This window comes from Xyrauchen texanus, chromosome 16 (assembly GCF_025860055.1).
Source record: "Xyrauchen texanus isolate HMW12.3.18 chromosome 16, RBS_HiC_50CHRs, whole genome shotgun sequence".
NCBI lineage: Eukaryota > Metazoa > Chordata > Actinopteri > Cypriniformes > Catostomidae > Xyrauchen > Xyrauchen texanus.
Window position 1 is genome coordinate 5,385,269 of NC_068291.1, and position 20,885 is coordinate 5,406,153.

At 39.5% G+C, this 20,885-nt stretch overlaps 1 protein-coding gene across 2 annotated transcripts; it reads right to left on the reverse strand.

Moving 5' to 3' along the window:
* Window positions 1-1,121: 1,121 nt before the first annotated feature.
* cga (glycoprotein hormones, alpha polypeptide) lies at window positions 1,122-4,374 on the reverse strand. Of its 2 annotated transcripts, XM_052145436.1 has the most exons (4): window positions 2,183-4,374; window positions 1,903-2,004; window positions 1,603-1,790; window positions 1,122-1,505 (listed from the first exon to the last, which is right to left on the reverse strand). In XM_052145436.1, exons 2-4 carry the CDS (start codon window positions 1,997-1,999, stop codon window positions 1,431-1,433), a joined length of 360 nt encoding a protein of 119 aa, XP_052001396.1. In that variant the 5' UTR covers window positions 2,000-2,004; window positions 2,183-4,374; the 3' UTR covers window positions 1,122-1,430. The 2 variants fall into 2 exon arrangements, with proteins under 2 accessions (XP_052001396.1, XP_052001395.1); XM_052145435.1 differs by having other exon boundaries at window positions 1,903-4,374.
* Window positions 4,375-20,885: the final 16,511 nt, after the last annotated feature.

Below are 20,885 nucleotides of genomic sequence, written 5' to 3' on the forward strand. Positions count from 1 at the left end.
ACAAATGGATAATAATCACAATAGTGGTGACAAGAGCTTAGTTATGACTATAAAAATGTATACAATGAAAACCCTAATAAACTGACTTTACTCAACTAAATTGAGTAAACTCGTTCCCTCAGTTTAACTGAGTAATGACACAAACTTGTGTAATTAAGATCACTTAAAGGATTAGTTCAACCTAAAAATGAAAATGCAGTCATTGTTTACTCAATCCTGTTTTGTTATATCCCTAAATTACTTTTGGTACATTCTATCAATCACTTGTTTTCTATTTTCGGCTGGCACCGGTCCAAAAACTTTCAAAAAAATAAGGCTGGGCATAGAAATGCATCAATACTTCGACTACAAACTCTTCAGATATGTTTTGTAAGTTCTGTTCTCTGTTTTGTGTGCAGCTGTGTTGTGTTCTTTTGTTAATATCACTGTTGCAGACCTGTTTTTAGATAAACAAAATTTGTTTTCGCTTGAATGCCCCAATGTGGGTGCTGCTTGAACTGTTGCTCTCGTGCCCTACCATGAATAAGCACAGAATATCAATGTCAGTGAATATTTTCACAAAATAATACATTCGATTTTGGTTTGTTTCTCACCAAACCTTATCGTATGCTTTCAAAACAATCATGAGTCTCGTGGAATAATTTATACTACTTCTTTGAATGATTATTTTGCTTATATTTTCTTTTGAAGCTTGAAGAGGTAGTCACTGAGCATAACCATTTTCACAATTTCTCCCTTTGTGTTAAGAAAAAGAAAGTCATATAGGGTTGTAACAACACAGGGATGAGTAAACAGTGACTGAATTTTTATTTTTGGGTGAACTATCCATTTAACTTTGTGTTCATATAGAATGTAATTAACTATTTATGTTAACCATGCAAGTAGACTTTTCAGTCTAGATCAATTGTATTTAAATGTTGTTTTTACTTAATAATTGTAATTAAATTGACTCAAATTTAGATAATACAATAACACAGCTCAAATAAACATTTTAACTGATTCTAGGTGAATCATAATATAAACTTAATTCTCCACAGAAATGCATATTTGTAATGGTGGCAGTATCACACAAAACAACTTTAGCAAAAAAATAACATAAATTATACTACAATAGAGCAAATACGTCTATGAGTTATAAGCCCAAAATATTGACATTTCAAGTAATTTTTAATTAAGACAACTTGATTTTCCAGCAATGACAAAATTGGGGTTTGAAAATGTAAGAACTTTGAAAGGTTTACATAACTATTGAACATAAATATATATTGGCACAGCTATACAACAAAATAATAAGAGCATGTTCACCTTAAATACATTATAGTCAGTCTAATTTAAGTAAAGAAAACAAGCATTTGAGCAAAAATGACAGGACGATAAGAGAATATAATTAGATGTAGCCAAAACAAAATCTGGAATGCTATAATGTATCTTTAAGACTTGTGATAGTAACAGGTGCTGCAGTGGCAGTCTGTGTGATTCACTAGTTTGACATCATTGACAAGTACCTGCAGGAGACAAACACATAACCAATACTTGTTATCCACACATTTGAATCATATTTAATATTATATATCAGCAGCTGTTGTTAGTTTTTTATTGTACCCGTTTAACTTCTTTGGCTACACAGCATGTAGCTTCTGATGTGATATTCTTTGGGACAAGCATGGTTTTCTTGGACCTCAGGGGAGTGGGGTAAGCTCTAGAAAAGCAGCATCCCATACACTGATAGACAGGAGCCCCAGGCTTTGAGAAAATGTTGTTCTCCTTGAGTTTGCACTCCTCACATCCAACTGTTATATATGAACAGACACAAACATAGGCTTTTAAATATAAAAATATTATTGTAAAGGCAAATTTTGTGGCTCCATCATAGTTGAAATATGTCATTGATCATAAACTTACAGTTAGACATGTCATTTTTTGGGTATAGTTGTCCAAGTTGAATAAGCATTAACAACAATAATATACTTGCTCCAGCGTATTTAAGGGTCCAATACATGATGGCTATAATAGAAAGAAAACAAAGAAATATAAAACACCTAGATGAAAAAAGGAATTCACTTAAATTAAATAATATTGACATACATGCACACCATAATCATTCATCTGAGAATCTGTAATGTGGCAATGGTCCATTTGAAAGATATTCTTTAAGCTCAGGTGATTTGATTTGAAATATTACCTTTGTTCTTGTCTTCCTGTGAGAGGTGATCGATCTGCTTGCTCAAAACCACACAAAACACACAGGCACAGGTTTAAATACCTTTTACACCTTGCTTACGTCTGCTGCATTAAGTGTGTGTGTGTGTGTGTGTGTGTGCGCACGTGTGCATGTGTGTGTGTGTGCGTGTGTGTTTGCGTGACTGAATATGTGGTTGTTCCCTCGGTGACCTTGTAGTCCATTAGGTAAATGAAGGAAAGAACTGCATATGGACTGACCAATTTTGTCTTTGAGATTTCAGACTTAGATCAGGATTACATTGTTGTTTGAAAAAGCACACACTCACTTGTAGAGAACGCATTTCCTTTATTCTATTTACTATTTATATTCTATTCTATTCTTGAAATTGTATGTTGAAGACTGTAACATTAATTCATCAGTAATTACTGTTGTTCTTCATCTCTCTACACATAGTATCAAGTGTCAAGGATAATTGCTCGCTTGTCTTGACTATCTCTCAATCTTTCCATCTGCAGTAAATCCACAAGTCCTTGGTTTGGATCGTGCTGTTTCATGCCTGATGCAAATGTAATTCAATATTTTCCAAGCCAGATGGAGAAGAGTATGCAAGATTAAAAACAAATTGATATCATTGTAGAAAAGGGCAAAGGATGCTCCAATATTCTCAAAAGCAACATTGTACATTCATAGATTTTTGGCTGTGATTTATCTACCTGCAGAGCCACAGGGACCGTAGAATCAGGGCAGCAGTTATGATATGCTATTTTGCGACAGTGAGACATTAGTTTCTGTATATTACACACAAGCATCATAGTAGACACATAAGAAATACTCAGACACATGTAGGTTTATAACACGTAGGTTATGTTTATTACTTATCAGTGGAGCGGTGTTTGGTTCTGTTTGCTTGGCTGATTCTCTTCCTCTCTCACGGTGTGTCCGAAATCGCACACTTCAGCACTATTCTATGCCATTTAGCAGTGTAAGTAGAATGTTTTCACTGAAAATGCAGCAAAAAGAAGGGTAATACGAGTATCCAGATGCTGTACTTCTTCAACTGAAGAGTGTGGAATGTTGGACACTTCATACACTCAGTGGTCGCAGATTTCCCTACGTAGCAGGAGTTCAGTTATGAGGCTGCAAAGCTAGTCTGACAAAACAATTGAAATGAATAGTGAATGTTGCAACTAGCGAAACTTCTGTGAAGACAACACCTTACAAATGTAAGTTGAATGCTTTACCATCAGAATGTGCTCTGGGAATATGTACATTATTATGTACAGCAGCCTGTAGTACATTGCTTGGAGTATGCTACATGTGGGCTGAAATCATAAGCCATATTATAAATCATATATTCAGATGTGAAGACATGCAGAAAATAACAAACATTTTCAGAAAACAGACATACACTTCCAGTCAGGAGGGAGCTCATGTATGACATGACCCTAGTCAGACCAGTAAATGAGAAGTACACACACTGAGAACTTTATTAAGAACACCTGTACATCTACTTATTCATGCAATTATCATAAACAATCATGTGGCAGGAGTGCAATTCATAAAATATGCAGATACGGGTCAGGAGCTTCATTTAATGTTCATGTCAACTATCAGAATGGGGAAAAATGTGATCTCAGTATTTCGACCGTGGCATGATTGTTGGTAACAGGCGGACTGGTTTGAGTATTTCCGTAACTACTGATCTCCTGGGATTTTCACACACAACAGTCTCTCGAGTTTACTCAGAATGGTGACAAAAACACAAAACATCCATTGAGTGGCAGTTCTGCGGAGAGAAGCGCCTTGTTGATGAGAAAGAGAGAATGTTAAGACAGGTTCGAGCTGACAGAAAGACTACGGTAACTCAGATAACCGCTCTGTACAATTGTAGAGTGCAGAATAGCATCTCAGAATGCACAACATATCGAACCTTGAGGTGGATGGGCTACAACAGCAGAAGACCACGTCAGGCACTTTATTAGCTCAGTGCATGAAGACTGATTTATACAGACAGCTATGTTTTAAAAGGCCAGGATTTTCTTAAGTTAACAAGTGTTATCCATACAATGAACATAGAGTTGGTCATTTACCTCTAGGCCATGTAAACTAATACATATCAGTAATTTCTTAATTTCCCTGTGGTTTTAGTCAGATCAAGCATCAAACATAGGGTCAGGATCCAGACGATAGCTCACCGGTAATTCTCCAGCACTAATTCAGTACGCTAACTAATGCCATTTACCAAACTCTTATAATTATTTTAATTTATGCAAGTATTCCTGTTAAAACTACTATTTCAGGCATAGTGAAGTGTTTAGCACCACACCCTTTTTTACTTGTCCTTTACATATTTTTTAAAACCCTAGCAACACCCCTGTGCTAGACTACACTCCTACAGTGACGAAGCAAGTGGCAGCTGCCTGTGGTGTTGACAGGCGGGTCTTGTTGGCACAAATGCTACACAAAGGTTTTACCCCCTCTCAAAAATAGCAGTTTGAAATAAAAAATAAATATGTCAATGTTTCATAGAGCTGTGTTATAAAGTGCTGGGTTGAAATAAATTATTAATAATAATAAAGAAACAAAACGAATAAACGATTGTTACTTTTTTTAATATAATAAGGTTATGTTGTGATGTAATAAGCAGCTCCATTAGTCACAAATGCACTGGCTGCTAAACACCTTCTTACCCAAGTCATGGCTTTGACCCATTAACTGTTGTTTTGTATGCTGCTTCTTTTATGTGCCGTTTGCAGCCAAAAGCCATTCACAAGTCTGCCTAAAGAGAGATATGCCTCAAATCAGGGCCGGACTTAGGGGGTGGGGGCCCCTGTGCTGGAATCATTGTTGGGGCAATAGATTGTTTAAATATTACCATTTTGAAAACAAAAATAGTAGCACTGAATGCTTCAGACTTTGGCTGCAAAAACAGTGGGAACAGATGCAGTGTATGAAAACAGAGTAGATTTCTGCACCCAGCTCAAAGCATTCTGTAATTGGCCCACTTGAACTCCGCTCTGGGTTTTTCACATTGCGCACTTTACTATATGAAATTTACATTCATAAATGTAATACCTCTACAGTATTTAATTATCAGGAAAACAAATATAAAGGATAAAAATAGACCTTAGCTGGGTTGCACCAAGCAGAACATTAGTCACTTTCAAACAAAGTGATATGAAATATATTGCCATTAGGGCCTACAGTATTTCCGGGGATAAAAAAAAGTATTGAGAAGGACCGCATTTAAAACAATAGGTATTCTCCACAGGCTGTGCATGCAACGTGATAGGCATGTTTGTGGCTAAGTGTCTTATTCAACTCCACAATGAGTCTTTGCTTGTGGTAATTACCTCCCCACATTTGCGTACATCTTCACATATTCAGTAAGCATATGTGATCAGTATCTTTTTTTCTGACCGTTCATTAAGGTTGACATACATTATGCTCATGATGGAGAGGTATCGAAGCAGTCTTGGAGTGAGAGAAAACAATCTGATGCATACATATATATATATATATATATATATATATATATATATATATATAGCACTGCAAAATTATCAGTTTCTTGATTTACTATTTAGCTATGTGTTTCAGTAAAATTTAAATTTTTGTTTTATTCTAAAACGTACTGACAAAATTTCTCCCAAATTCCAAATAAAAATATTAATTTAGGGCATTTAATTACAGAAAATGACAACTGGTCAAAATAACAAAAAAGATAGTGTTTTCAGACCTTGAATAATGGAAAGAAAACAAGTTCATATTCATTTTAAAACAACACAATACTAATGTTTTAACTTGGGAAGAGTTCAGAAATCAATATTTGGCCCCCTGATTTTCAATCACAGCTTTTATGCATCTTGGCATGTTCTCTACCAGTCTTTCACATTCCTGTTGGGTGACTTTATGCAACTTCTGGCGCAAAAATTCAAGCAGCTCGGCATTGTTTGATGGCTTGTGACCATCCATCTTCCTCTTGATCACATTCCAGAGGTTTTCAATGGGATTCAGGGCTGGAGATTGGGTTGGCCATGACAGGGTCAAGATCCGGTGGTCCTCCATCCACAATTTGATCAAATAAAGTGTTGCAATACACAGCATCACAGACATTGCTTAAATATAATACAATTACTATTTATTTATTATTATTTGTTGTAGTAGTATGACAGTAAATGTTACATTTCTGTCATACTTTTTTATTTAAATTGAGCTTTTATTTGGTGGAGTTTTAATTTGAAGTGTTTCTGTGTTGTTATGACCAGGTAACTCTGACCAGAACCCTTCTATATATAGTGGAGCTTTCAAGCTTAGCCTAAAATAGCATAACGCAGTGGTCCCATAGACATTCTATGGGCGGTACACTGGTGATGAGACAAGAGGCCGTGGTTTTGAATGGATGTCAATGGAAGAGATGCTTCATTACGCTGAATAAACTGTTTTTGGTAGGAAACAGCACATCATTTAATTAATTGTACGCCTGCCCGCTAATCTTCAACATGTATTGCACTAAACAATCCTTTTGGAGTGAACTATGTGTGGAGTTTACTGGGCTTCCACCATGTATTCCCTTACCAGGGGCAATTTGTTCTCTCATGTTCCGCACATGCTCGATGATGGAATGGTGGGGGGACGCCTGCTGTTCCCAGGCCTCCTTTGCAATATCCAGCAGTCCTCACGGCTGAAGGTCGAACAGCATATAGGAGGGAGTGAAGCCAGTGGACACTTGGGGCATGTATGGAATCATGAGGTCCTAGTCACGCCCATATTCAGCTATCACCTCAGGCGGCATCCGCTTCAGCTTTTGGTTGAATCACTCGACCAGCCTATCCATCTCGGGGTGATAGACAGAGGTGCGGAGGTATTTGACCTTTATGAGCTTGCATACTTACGCCATCAGCCGAGAGACAAAGGGGGTTCCCTGGTCCATCAGAATTTCCTTTGGAATGCCTTCACGGCTGAAGAGGAGCACCACCTCCTTGCCGATGTTTGCTGAGGTGGCCTTGTGAAGTGGGACGGCTTCAGGGTACTGTGTGCCATAGTCTATGATGACAAATATATGCTTGTGTCCCCTAGCGGACTTCGGCAGTGGTCCAATGAGATCCATGCCTATGCATTCAAAGGGCACCTCTATGATCGGCAGTGGGACCAGGGTGATGGCTTCTGGGGTGCAGTCCACTGGCAAACTTCACAGCTTCTGCAAAACCGGTGAACTTCAGCATCCATGCCGGGCCAGTGAAACCGATCCCAGAACCACTGGGTGTTGTTCTCTGTTCCTAGGTGTTCGGCCATTGAATGGGAGTGGGCCAGTTCTATAGCAGCTCAGTCTTCATCAGCAGAACTAACAGCAAATATCTCTCCTTCAGTAGGGGTGCAATATTCTGAGCCAACTTAGCGAATTCCCACCCCTTGCACTCGGCAACCACCTCGAATGTTTGCAGGTATGCCTCAACATCATCTTGATCCATCAGTTTTGTCAGGAGCTGTTGGGTGTTTCAACTCGGCTCAGGAAGGGGCACCAAAGATGGAGCAGCTCATCTTAAATCTGGCTCTGGCCAACGACAAGCTGTTCTGTTAGCTGCTGTTGGTGAACCGAGATCTCAGCAATATGATGAAGCAGGTCCTCGAGTCCTGGGGCGGGAGCGGAGGTGGTAGCAAGTTGAGAATCCTGCTTGTGTCATAGATAAGAGGCTTGCCTTCTCCACTAGTGTAGCGTGCCAAGGAGAGACACGAGACAGGTTGGCGAGTGAGCAACACCTGGAGGGCAATTTATTAATTCCACACACTTTTTAAAGAAGAAAGAGGAAGATAAAGAGGCTTGTAAGGTGAAGGGTAGCTCGTGCTGGTAGAGGCAGAATATGCGCTGGGTATGGATAACCGCTGGAGCATCTTGGGCATGGAGGCGAAGGAGATGAACACTGGCGGGTAGAAGAACCCAGTGCAGTCAGTTGCTTCCTATTATTAGAACAGACAGAAGAGGCAGTTAGTTTCTTGCATGCCTTTCCCAGGTCCTTCTCCGTCTTCTGATTCTCCTGCTGGCATTTATATTCCTCTCCTTGATGGGAAAATCTGCTGCAGGTGCAAGTGATCAGCCGAGAGGCTCCACTGATTGCCATTGACAGGGGTGAAGCTGATTGCCACATTGGTGTCTCACCACAGTACTATAACTGCTAAATCTATTTTTTTTCATTGTATCAAACCATTCAAAACAGCTGGAACACAGAAATGAATCAGACTTCCGATCACTTACTGCTTAAGTATTCTCCTTTGACAGCAGTTACACAACAGTTGTGTGCAGCAACATAACATATCAGAGCCGAAACATTTCACCAACCAATCAGGTAATGCTTTCCTCATGAGTGTGAAGAAATTTTCCCTTGACGGCCAGGCGTATCAGTACAAGGTCCTCCCCTTCGGCCTGTCCCTGTCCCCTCGCATATGCACGAAGATCCCAGAGGCAGCTCTTGCCCCGCTAAGGGAAGTGGGTATCCGCATACTCAACTACCACGACAACTTGCTCATCCTGGCTCATTCTCGAGAGTTACTGTGCGCTCCTAGGGACCAGGTGCTCAGGCACCTCAGCCGTCTAGAGCTTCAGGTCAACTGGAAAAAGAGCAAACTCGTCCCGGTTCAGAGCATCTCTTTTTTGACGTCAGACTTTCAACCCTTGGACAGACCTCTGCTTTCTGCGAACCGGAGTCCCCATGCAGCAGGTGTCCAGACATGTTGTGGTGACCACAGACACCTCTTGACAGGGTTGGGGCGCCGCATGCTATCGCAGCCCACCACGACGCAGTAGATGGCAAGTCCCTAGGTAAGCACGACTTCCCCGGCCTAGCCTGTTCCCCTTCTGGGATCTCTCTGTGGTCCTCTCGGGCCTTCAGTTGAGCCGCTTGATTCAGTTGAGCTCATCCTCGTGGGCACTGGCCCATGGCACCTCCTTAGCAAACATCTGCAGAGTAGCGGGCTGGGCAACACCCAATACCTTTGCCAGATTTTATAATCTCAGGGTCGAGTCGGTCTCGTCCCGTGTTTTGTCAGGTCCGAGCCGGTAGAACTCGGTAATACGGCACAACCGACCAGGTGACCTTCACCAAGTTGATCCAGTGCGCCTTCTATCCCAGGTTAGCCACTAAGAATCGCTCCCTGGATGTTCTCCTCCCTAGCCTTCTGGCCAGCGAATTCAGCAGAGCAATTTGCGGCCAGACCCACTACGAATCACAGATGCTCTGTACTGGGGTCGGGCTCAATGGGCTTAGTTCCCTTTTCAGGCAAACCCCCATGATGTATTTCCCTTGGGCAGCCCCGCTGCCCCGGTCGCTGTGCTTGTAGAGTCCTCCCTCATTAGGCTGGACCTACCACCGTGCCATTTCCCATGAACGGCTTCACAACACTCGTGGTGTATTTGCCACATGTTACCTCCCCCTAGACTGGGCAGGATGTGGCCTCCGCAGGGTCTTTTCCCCCTGAAAGAATAGGACCGGGAAAGACCGCCTTCCCTGACGTGTTTCATAGCTTTAAGATAGCCCCAGCCACTTCACGTCCTATGTGAGAGATATAGTGAGAGAAAAGGCTGCGGCTGCCGGGCTTGCTCCCAGTCATGTAGCGCCTGTTCCCCCCCTCAGAGGTGCGTGCTAGAGGCAACTGTGTCGGCTGCACGTAACCCTCCCATCTCTTGGGGGGCGTTGGGGAGGGCTACGTGCAACCGACACAGTTGCCTCTTGCATGCAGTAGCCTGCTTGCACCTGTCTCGACAGTTCACGTAACATGGTCAGAAGGGGAACGTCATGGTTACTGTTGTAACCTCCGTTCCCAGAGGGAGGGAACAAGACGTCGTGTCCCTCCTGCCACAGCACTAGACCTACCACTGTAAACGGCCATACCTTATTTTCGGCTCCTCAGTGCAAAACCCTGACTGGCACTCGCTGCCCCGCTTCCCTTTATACCCGTATGTCCGGGCGGGGCATGCAAATTCTGTCTGCCAATTTGACATTGGCCTTTTCTCAGGTTCAGAGGTACGTTTGGCATCCCAGGAAGACCCCTTGTGTCACTTCAGTCGACACAACGTCTCGTTCCCTCCCTCAGGGAACGGAGGTTACAACAGTAACCATGACGTTTTCATGCGTTCCAGTGTGGATGAGAGCCACAAACTTAGCTAAATTAATGCATATTCAAACAAAAACAGATTAGTGTGGACGTGGCCTAAATTTCAGTTTAGATTAAATTTAAACAGTGCGCAGATTTTTTTCAATCTTTCTTTGTTTTTTGCACTATTATCACTGATGCAGTGAGTGATGCACTTATCTGAACCATAGGCATAAAGGCACTTCTTTTTTAAATTAAAAATAAATCTGGGCCTCTGTTTTTGTCTACATTTTTACAACTTGAACTTATTCTTGGAACTTGGCAGTGTGATACTGTATATATTGTTACCTCCTATATGAAAAGTTGCTTGTGATGTTCCTCATTTGTAAGTTGCTTTTTAAAAGCATATGCTAAATGACTAAATGTAAATATAAATAGTGATATGCAGTGAATTGCATCAATTTAAAAAAAGACACTCACACAAGGAGTTCACACATTCACATTGCTCAGCAAACAGCAAAGTTCAGTGTTCAACTGTTACCAGGCACGATTATATTTTTTCTTTCATGAACATCTCTGTTACATCTTTCTTTCCCTGTAGTTGCACATTTGCTAAACCTGCATGTTTTTAGCCATGTGAACAAGATAATAACCATGACATAAACAAGCATATTGATAAACCGGGTATTAACCTTGATGTTTATTAAGCTACATGGACAAGTTTCCAAGCCAGTGGGATCCAACAGGATATGTGACCACCTGGCTGATATATCATCACTCTGCTGAAGACAAAAGAATACCCCCCCCCACCCCTCCCCGCATTTTGTTTTTGCTGATGTGAATAGTTTTTTCAAAAAACAATTTCACGATCCCAGATTAAAAGGCAGAGACAGCAATAATAAGTAAGCCATTTGTGAGTCGATACAAATATTCAACTATTTGTGTGCTTACATATCATGTCCAGCATTTCAATAAACTAGCGGGTCATCTAAATACAGTGGCAAGAAAAGGTATGTGAACAATGTACACATTTGTGTTAAAATCTGCTTTGATCTTCATCTAAGTTACAACAATGAACAAACACATCCTGTTTCAACTAATAATGAAAGCATAATTTAAACATTCACAGTGTATGTTGGAAAAAGGATGTGAACCCCTAGGATAACGTTGTCAACAAAAGCTAATTAGAGTCAGGAGTTGGCAAATCTGGCATCTCATTTATGAAATTAGATTGGAGGTGTTAGTTAGAACTACTTTGAGTTATAAAAACCAATCATTTTGAGTTTGCTATTCACAAGAAGCATCAGCTGACGTGGACCATGCCTCACAAAAAAGCCGCTGTTTTACAAAAAACAACAACAAAAAAAAACATTGCCGCATGCCTGAAGTTTGCCAAAGACCACCTTGACACTCCACATCGCTACTGGGAAAATGTTTTGTGGACTGAAAAATTTAAGATTGAATTGTTTGGGAAGAATACGCAGCAATACATATGGCGTAAAAAGTGCACAACATACCAACATGAAAACATAGTCCCAATGGTGAAGTACCGTAGAGGGAGCATCATGATTTGGGACTGCTTTGCTGCTTCGGGGATTGGACTGCTTGCCATCATTGAGGAAAAATGAATTCCCCAGTTTATCAAGATATCATACAGGATAATATCAGGGTGGTGGTACACTAGCTGAAGCTCAATAGAACATGGTTGATGCAGCAGGACAATGACCCTAAACATCAAAGTAAATCCACTACATTATGGCTTCAAAAAAAGAAAATCCACCTTTTGGAGTGGCCCAGTCAGAGCCCAGACCTTAACCCAATATAGATGCTGTGGAATGACCTCAAGATAGCCATTCACACCTGGGGCCATCTGTATAAATCCGCTTTGAGTAAAATTTTAGTCTTAGGTGTAGAAGTTTATATGGAATCATTGAAGAATGGAAAGCTTCTTCCAACCATGACACAAGCCTGGATCAGTCTGATTCTTAAAAAGGACAAAGATCCAAAGGAGTGTAAGAGTTTCTGTCCAGTTTCCTTGATCCAGCTAGACGTAAAAATATTGTCAACATTTTGGCTAACCAATTAAGTAAAGTCATGACATCTCTTATACATATTGATCAGGTGGGGTTTATTCAGGGCCATAGCTCTTCTGATAACATTAGGCGTTCATCAATATCATGTGGTCAGTGGCGAATAATCAGACCAATTGTCACTGACAACTCACATAATGCCGAAAAGTCATTTGATATGGTAGAATGGGATTATCTTTTTAAGATTTTTGAAATATACGGGTTCGGGAATACTATTATTGGATGGATTAGGTTACTTTATATACACCCAGTATATAGCCAGCCAACCCCATAAACTGTCTCACCTCCTTTTTGGACTTTGGATGTGGGCAGGACGCTATCGCTGCGATTTATCAATTTGGGGGTGGAAGCCCAGATACCGAACTTCCACCGCCCATTTGTGGATTTTTTCTGGTTTGCCTGCCTCAGAGACCTCAGCACAGCTCTTAGATGCTACATATGCCTCTGCCAATCATTACTGTATATGATAATGTCATCCAGGTAGGCAGTGGCATATGCGGCGTGTTGCCGGATGATCCTATCCATTAGGCACTGAATGTGGTGGGAGCCCCAAACAAACCGAACGGAAAAGTGACGAATTGGTGTAATGCGATCGGTGTGGAAAAGGCTGTTTTTTCTCAGGATAATGGAGTTAAGGGGATCTGCTAATATCCCATAGGTAAATACAGTGTAGAATAAAATTGAGCCATACCCAACCGATCGAGCAGTTCATCAATTCTGTCCATTGGGTATGCGTCAAATTTAGACACCGCATTGACTTTCCGGTAATCAACACAGAACCGAACTGACCCATCACACTTTGGTACAAGAACAACTGAGCTTGCCCAATTGCTGTGCGATTCTTCTATTACCCCCATTTCGAGCATTGCCTATAATTCGTCCAGAATCACCTTTTTCTTGTGCTCAGGTATGCGGTATGGCCGACTACGTACTACCACTCCCAGCGGAGTCTCGATATGGGGCTGTATGAAGTTAGTCCTACTGGGAAGAGAACAAATCAGAAAACTATTTTTGCAACCTGGCCACCTCCGTGAGCTGGGACGTTGAGAGGTGGTCTCCACAAGGTACCTAGGTGAATGGATCGATTTTGAATTTCACCTCTGGCCCAAGCTCCGCCCTCTCTGGAACTACTGTCTTCATGAACATGGGGACCACCTCTCTCCATACTTGAAATAGGTCGAGGTTGTAAATTTGACGTGCCTCGCCTCTATCCATTTGTTTAAATTCATAATAGTGGTCCCCGACTCACTGTGTAACCTTAAAGGGTCCTTGCCACTTGGCCAGTAATTTCGAGCACGATGTGTGGAGTAATACAAGTACTTTGTCTCCCGGTGCAAATTCTCGTAGCTGGGCACCCCTATTATAGAGCCGGCTTTGTGTCTCTTGAGCTTGGAGCAAATTCTGTTGTGACAACTGACCCAGTGTGTGTAGCTTTGCTCAAAGATCAAGGATGTACTGAATTTAATTTTTGCTCTGGGAAGGTCCTTCCTCCCACACCTCCTGTATGACTTCAAGCACCCCGCAGGGGCGGCGTCCATATGGAAGCTCGAAGGGGAAAACCCTGAGGAGGAATGCAGGACTTCCCTGACTGCAAATAATAGGGGGTCCAGCCAGTTGTCCCAATTTCTAGCATCCTCGTGTACAAACTTACGAATCATGTTTTTTAGGGTGCGATTAAACCGTTCCACCAGCCTGGGTGATAAACGCTGTTGCGAATCGATTTAATCGATCATCAACCGATGGACTCAATCAAAGTGTAGAAACATCTCAAAGATGATCCAGAGAAATGGGATGCATCTGAGCTAAATTTCAAGTGTCATAGCAATAAAAGCTGCCAGGTCAGCATATTTTAGTAAACTCATAAAAATAACCACAACAATCCTAGATGTTTATTCAGTACTGTGGCTAAATTGGTTAGGAATAAAGCTTCAACAGAACAAGATATTACATCGCAGCACAAGAATTTCTTTACAGATAAAATTTTAATAATCAGAAATAAAATTGGAATCATGCAATCATCTGTCATAGCATCTCAGTGTCTAATAATTTTCCTCACATGCAACTTCAATCCGTCTCTGTCATAGGTCATGAAGAGCTAACAAAAATTATCAAAACATCAAAAGCCACAACATGTATGTTAGATCCTATACCAACTATGATTTTAAAAGCGGTATGTCCTGTAATTTCAGAACCTCTTCTTAATATTATTAACTCCTCGCTAGGACATGTCCCAAGAATCTTTAAAATGGCAGTTATCAAACCACTCCCAAGGAAGCTCCAACTTGATCCTGGAGAACTGGCTAATTATAGACCGATTTCAAATCTCCTGTTTATGTCAAAAATACTAGGAAAGGTAGTATCCTCCCAAATATGTTCATTTCTACAGAGAAATAGTATATACAAAGAATTTCAGTCAGGATTTAGGCCTCACCATAGTACAGAGACTGCATTTATCAGAGTTACAAATGACTTGCTCTTATCATCTGATCGCGGCTGCATTTCTCCTCTAGTGCTTTGAGATCTTAGTGCTGCATTCGACACAATAGATCATGACATTCTCTTGAATAGGCTAGATAATTACGTTGGCATTTGTGGAGTTGCATTAGCATGGTTTAACAGACCGCTACCACTTTGTCTATGTAAATAAGGAATTGTCAAACCAAACAATAGTAAAATATGGAGTGCCACAGGGATCAGTTTTAGGGCCTCTGCTTTTCTCCTTGTATATGCTTCCCCTGGGAGATATTATCAGGAATCGTGGAATAAGTTTCCACTGCTATGCCGACGATACACAACTTTATATTACTTCAAAACCTGATGAGATTTCACAATTCTCAAAATTAGCAGAGTGTATCAATGAAATAAAAGATTGGATGGCCAGAAATTTCCCTCTACTCAATTCTGACAAAACAGAGGTACTAATTATTGGATCAAAACACTACAGTATAATTTGACTCTTGATGGATGTACTGTTACATCATCTTCAACAGCGAAGAACTTAGGTGTTATATTTGATAACAATCTGTCCTTTGAAAATCAAATTACCAATGTTTGTAGAACAGCATTCTCCCACCTAAGAAATATTGCTAAATTAAGGCACATGCTCTCTGTTGCTGATGCCAAAAACTAATTAATGCGTTCATGACCTCAAGACTAGATTATTGTAATGCATTACTGGGAGGATGTCCAGCAAGTTCAATAAATAAACTTCAATTAGTTCAAAATGCAGCAGCCAGAATGCTGAGAACCAAGAAATATTATCATATTAGCCCCATTTTATCATTGTTACATTTGCTACCTGTTAACTTCCGTATTAATTAAAAAATTCTGTTAACTACGTACAAAGCTTTGAATGGTCAAGCTCCGCAGTACTTAAGTGACCTTCTACCACGCTATATTCCATCACGTTCATTACGATCGCAAAATTGGAATACTATGGAATAGTCTCCCTAACACTGTTCAAGATGCAGACACACTCCTTCAGTTTAAGTCTAGACTAAAGACTCATCTATTTAGTCAGGCATACACTTAATTTATCCTTCAGTCCACAATTAGGCTGCTTTAGTTTAGTCTGCTGGAACCAGAAACATTGATCATGATTTATAACTATGCAATAAATTGAATGGCATCTATGTTTATATTATTTTATTTGTTTTCCTGTCTCAACCTCGGGACTCCTATCCTGAGTTCACCAGAACCGGCTGGATCAGCTCCATTCCTGCTTCGTGTTGGACTCCACTGTTACGTGTCGCTGAATGATGATGACTAAATGCAGCCGATGCCAGCCATACATCACTTCAGTCTATTATGATGGACTTCAGAGGATGAACTGATGCCAACTCCAACCATAAGACATGGGATACTTCATATGCCATTGTCTGAACCTTGGATTTAGGGTGGACCACACCTAACCTCACCGAAATTACTGGCCAGGTTGAACTGCGTTTCACATCCCCGATCTCTGCCTGCATCATCTCAGTCTATTGATGGACTACGATCTTGAAATGGAATGCATAGACTAACAATTGCCAACAAAAGCCTTCATAAGCCAATTAACAAGGACAATTGCGTCTATGTGAATTTCTGCAGTTAATCCAGGATGGATCTCAAAGACATTGGTCATTAATCTTACAGTTCAAACAAAATCAATGTTTAAACACTGACCCTTAACATTTAGTTTAATAATTTTAAAGCATGACTTTAACTATAAATAAGTAATATTTAAATTATATTCATGATGTTAGCCAGAGGGGAACTGGCCCCCACAGTGAGTCTGGTTTCTCCCAAGGTTATTTTTCTCCATTAATCTACATCTTATGGAGTTTTGTGTTCCTTGCCACAGACGCCTTCAGCTTGCTCACTGGGGTTATTAATACAATTATTATTGAAATACTTATTTTTAAACACGATTAACAATCACAATGATGATTCATCGACATTATAGACATTACAATTTTATCGTCTGTTAATGCCTGATCTTCTATAAAGCTGCTTTGAAACGATGTGTGTTGTGAAAATCGCTATACAAATAAAATTGACTTGACATAAATTAACATAGCAAAGGGTCTGAATACTTATGTCAATGTAATATTTCAGTTTTTCTTTTTAATACATTTGCAAAGATATACAAAATTCAGTGTAGATTGATGTGAAAAAACAATAATTGAAAGCATTTTAGCATAAGACTGCAACATAACAAAATGTGAAAAAACAACAAAGGGGTCTGAATACTTTCTGAAAGCATTATAAAACATAAGCTCAGTTTTGTGTGGGGTATCAGGTGCTTTGACAGATTCCTTCTGCAGATTAATGTGTTTGAGATGTTTAACCACAGCTCATAACTTAATTTTACTGAAATATTTATTTGTAAATATTATAACCCCAAATCATGCAAGTTTCCATTTAGCCAATCAAATAATTAAATTTAAAACTTATATAACTACAGTATAAATATGGCCCATTTATGCCATTTAAGCCCACAAGGCTTACTGATATAATTAAGAGGAAAACAAAATATATACTAGGCTTTGTCACAATTAATTTTAAATTGTAAATTATCAGACTGTCTGCCAATTTGTATGTCCACATTCATCATATTGAAATTTATATAGAGACATTTGTATGCTTTCAATGTCAATTGTTCCCCCTAAAATAATTCTTAATGCAGAATTTGTGATATATCCCGTTTACAGAAATGTTATTTCATATTCCTGCTATCCTATTTGATGGCATAAAAAGTGCAAAATAATGTGGTAGCATTGTGATCATATTTGCTAGTTAAAGCCATTATTCGCCACTGACCTTTAACATCGTAAGATTCTACCCTGAAACATTTTGAATGTAACAGGGTTGATTGGTCATTGCACAAAACATGTTATGAGAGAGAACTGTCAAGGGTTATTCATGATAGCGCCATCTTTCATTTTTAATGGAAATGACGACTGTGAGGGATAGACTTACCATCTCTTCAATGGCACGCACGGTATAAAGATGTATAAAGCTCCTAGAAAACATCTGACTTACCACAAATCATGTTGCCTGGAGTTCTTTGTATACTTAATGTTCTCTGACAGATATTTTATCAATGTTTTGTCCACGGAACTATACAAAAACACTTTAAACTGCAGTACAGCTCATTTAAGAGACTATACATCTATCCCTCACAGCCTCGTTGTCATTCCCATTAAAAATCAAAGATGGCGCTAGTGTGGATAATGTGTCATTTATTAAACTACTAGAATTACCCAGTTATCTATTAAAATGATAGAAGTTCATAAATTCCAAACTTACCGTGACAGAGGTTAAATAATGTAAGATAAATGACTGTTGCTTCTTTGCAAGACTTAACCATATATTTAGGATTGGGGTAAATGTTTAAGAATTGGCCATTGAAAAAAAATCTGTATATTAATTATTGTGAAAAAATAAAAAGCAAAAGGTATATTTTCATGAGAATAGACCATATTTGTATAAATATTCACAAACATTAAACTCTTTAAAAAAAAAACTTAAAATAAATAGGCCTGATGTATCACAAAATGTCACAATTCAAATATAATGAATTCAATTCTGTAAGGAAGAATGGTCCAAGATTCCTTCTGAATGTTGTGCAGTTATAATCCGCTGCAACCGGAAACGCTTGGTTAAGGTTATTGCTGCCAGAGGACACGGACACACACAGACATACACACATAAATTACAGGAAACAGTTGTCCAGCATCTGCAAAGAGCATCAAAAACTAGCCTATATAGTTACGTTTAGCAGGGAAATAAATTTGCAGGGCAAAGTATGGCTACTTCAGGGATGTATTGAAAAGGAAAATATGATTGGTTATCAGATATTTAATCCCATCTAAAATTAACATTCTGATTGGTGGATCAAATTAGTCGGACTGTCTGCCTTGCCCGTGCCATCATTTGCACGCCCCCATCTCCGGGCGCATTTAGAGAGAATCTCTGTACACATTTTAAAATAAAAAAATAAATAAATACAAAATTGATTCTGGAGGCATATGCATCATCGCTTATTTTAAGTGGGCACATGCATAATCCTAATAAAAATAGGTGGGCATACAGCGCCCTAGACCATCGGCATTGCCAGGTCATTTTTCCGGGGCTTCAGCACCAAATGTTTTGACTGTATCCCCCTAATGTAATTTTAAATGTAGGCAACACAAGTTTAGGTGCAGCTTAACAACAAAAATATTTTTGAATGAATATGCAATAATCTTCATGATGCCGCCTGTTTTACAGGTTTTCAAAGAACGTAGGCTACTTGCAATAATATTAGATAATAAATAACAGCCTTTTGGACTTTATCGAAAAGAGTAATAAGAGGATTTACTGAGTTTAGCTTAATGATTTTAAACTTGTGGAATGGTCAAGGATGTCCAAATTGTGGCTGGACATACGTCCTCTTTTTCAGACCTTAAAAAAAGCATCCGGTCGGGATTTCTAAATGTCCAGGATTCAGCTTTAGTTGTATTATGATGTGCATCTGGTCTAATGCTTCATTGTGTGTATGCACATATTTGCATTGCTTTAACCCCTCTTTGCAAGTCCTGCTTGATGCAACTATTGGCCAAATTCCTGCCTGTCAATCTCTCCGCGAGCACTTTTGTGTTCGGCATCAAACAGTTGCTTGACACTGACAGTCGCAGCAAATGGCAGCTGAGAGAGGAAACAATGCCCAAACTAAGGTGCAAATTTACAGAAGATTTGCACAAAAATTCATCATGCTTTCATCCATGTGAAGCAGATTGTATGACATGTAAAGTTGGCACTTATGTGTCAGTTGCTTATAAAGTTGCAAGTGATTTAGAAGCACACATTAGCTCTGCGATAAAGGGTCAGCAAAAGGTTAAAGTTCATCAGGTACATTAACAGACTCATTTTTGCGACAAGATAAAATAGTTATCACATTGCTTCATTTTCCATGGCCATTCAAAATAATAGTAATAGTAAATGAAGGTACACACATGGCATCAATTATTTAATTTTAGCACATGGACATTCAAAAGAATGTTGGAAATTGTTAGTTATGTTATGCTAATAGTGTATTTTTCACTGTATTAATGTTTGCATTTATAGTAGCACTGTTTTGAATCCTATTATCCCCGAGGTGAAAAAAAATGCATCCTCTATTTGGTCACCCTACCAAATGTCCACATTCAAGAAATAAATATAAAATATACTTGTATTTAGAAATAAGTGTACATTTGGTAGAAATAGCCTACATCTTAGCCACGGTCTCGTAATGAACCAAAAACATTTTTACACTTCTCATCTAAAATATTTTTGCTCTTCAGTCTCATAACAACATAAAATAAATGGTTGTGTTTTGTGCTCCCTCTCATGCGCCAGTCAGCTCCTCACCTGCAGCTGTAAACTCACGCGATCACACACACTTGCAGATATATGCACTGGAGTATTCCTTGATCCATCTAAAATGATTTGGTTGAGGAAATTTGAAGTAATTAACGTTAATTAACATTAAATGTATCCACTGCATTTATACACTACTCCACACACAATTTATCATCATCAGTGTACAAGAGCATACAGATAATATTATTGCCGAAGTTACAATCATGATGATTAACGTAATTTACTAACGTAATATTAACTAGCTAGCTATCTTTAGCAGTCTGAGGTAACATTAAAAGATAAAAAGCTGAAACTGAAATCCCTAGTTTGTACCCTGCTTTTCAGAAGGAGCATACAAAAATATTTTAAGAGATGTCAAACCCCAGATGAGGAAGAGACATGGGGTCTAAGTTAAATGAGGCCCTGTGAGAGATTAGTTAGCACCACAGACTCTAGCTCTAAGTGAAAATTGTGGGTCGATCCAGCTCATTTTTGCCAATCGCTTTTGGCGAGGCAGGCCTTGGCTCTGTCAATTAAACCCTGGCTGGTGGTAAAGCGCATCATGTATATGGGGAAGAATTGGGGGTACAGTTTCTCACAATTCAATTTATTTCAAAATTGCCTACTGCGGCTTTAAGAGCACAAAATTGTTAATTTGT

Bases quoted from the DNA above. Each gene is read 5' to 3' on its own strand.
- cga (XM_052145435.1), bottom strand. From the start codon at position 2,083: ATGTCAATATTATTTAATTTAAGTGAATTCCTTTTTTCATCTAGGTGT. The intron at 1,791-1,902 runs GTAAGTTTATGA...CATATATAACAG, and splicing joins AAAAAATGACATGTCTAACT to TTGGATGTGAGGAGTGCAAA. The intron at 1,506-1,602 runs GTACAATAAAAA...TGTCTCCTGCAG, and splicing joins TAGCCAAAGAAGTTAAACGG to GTACTTGTCAATGATGTCAA.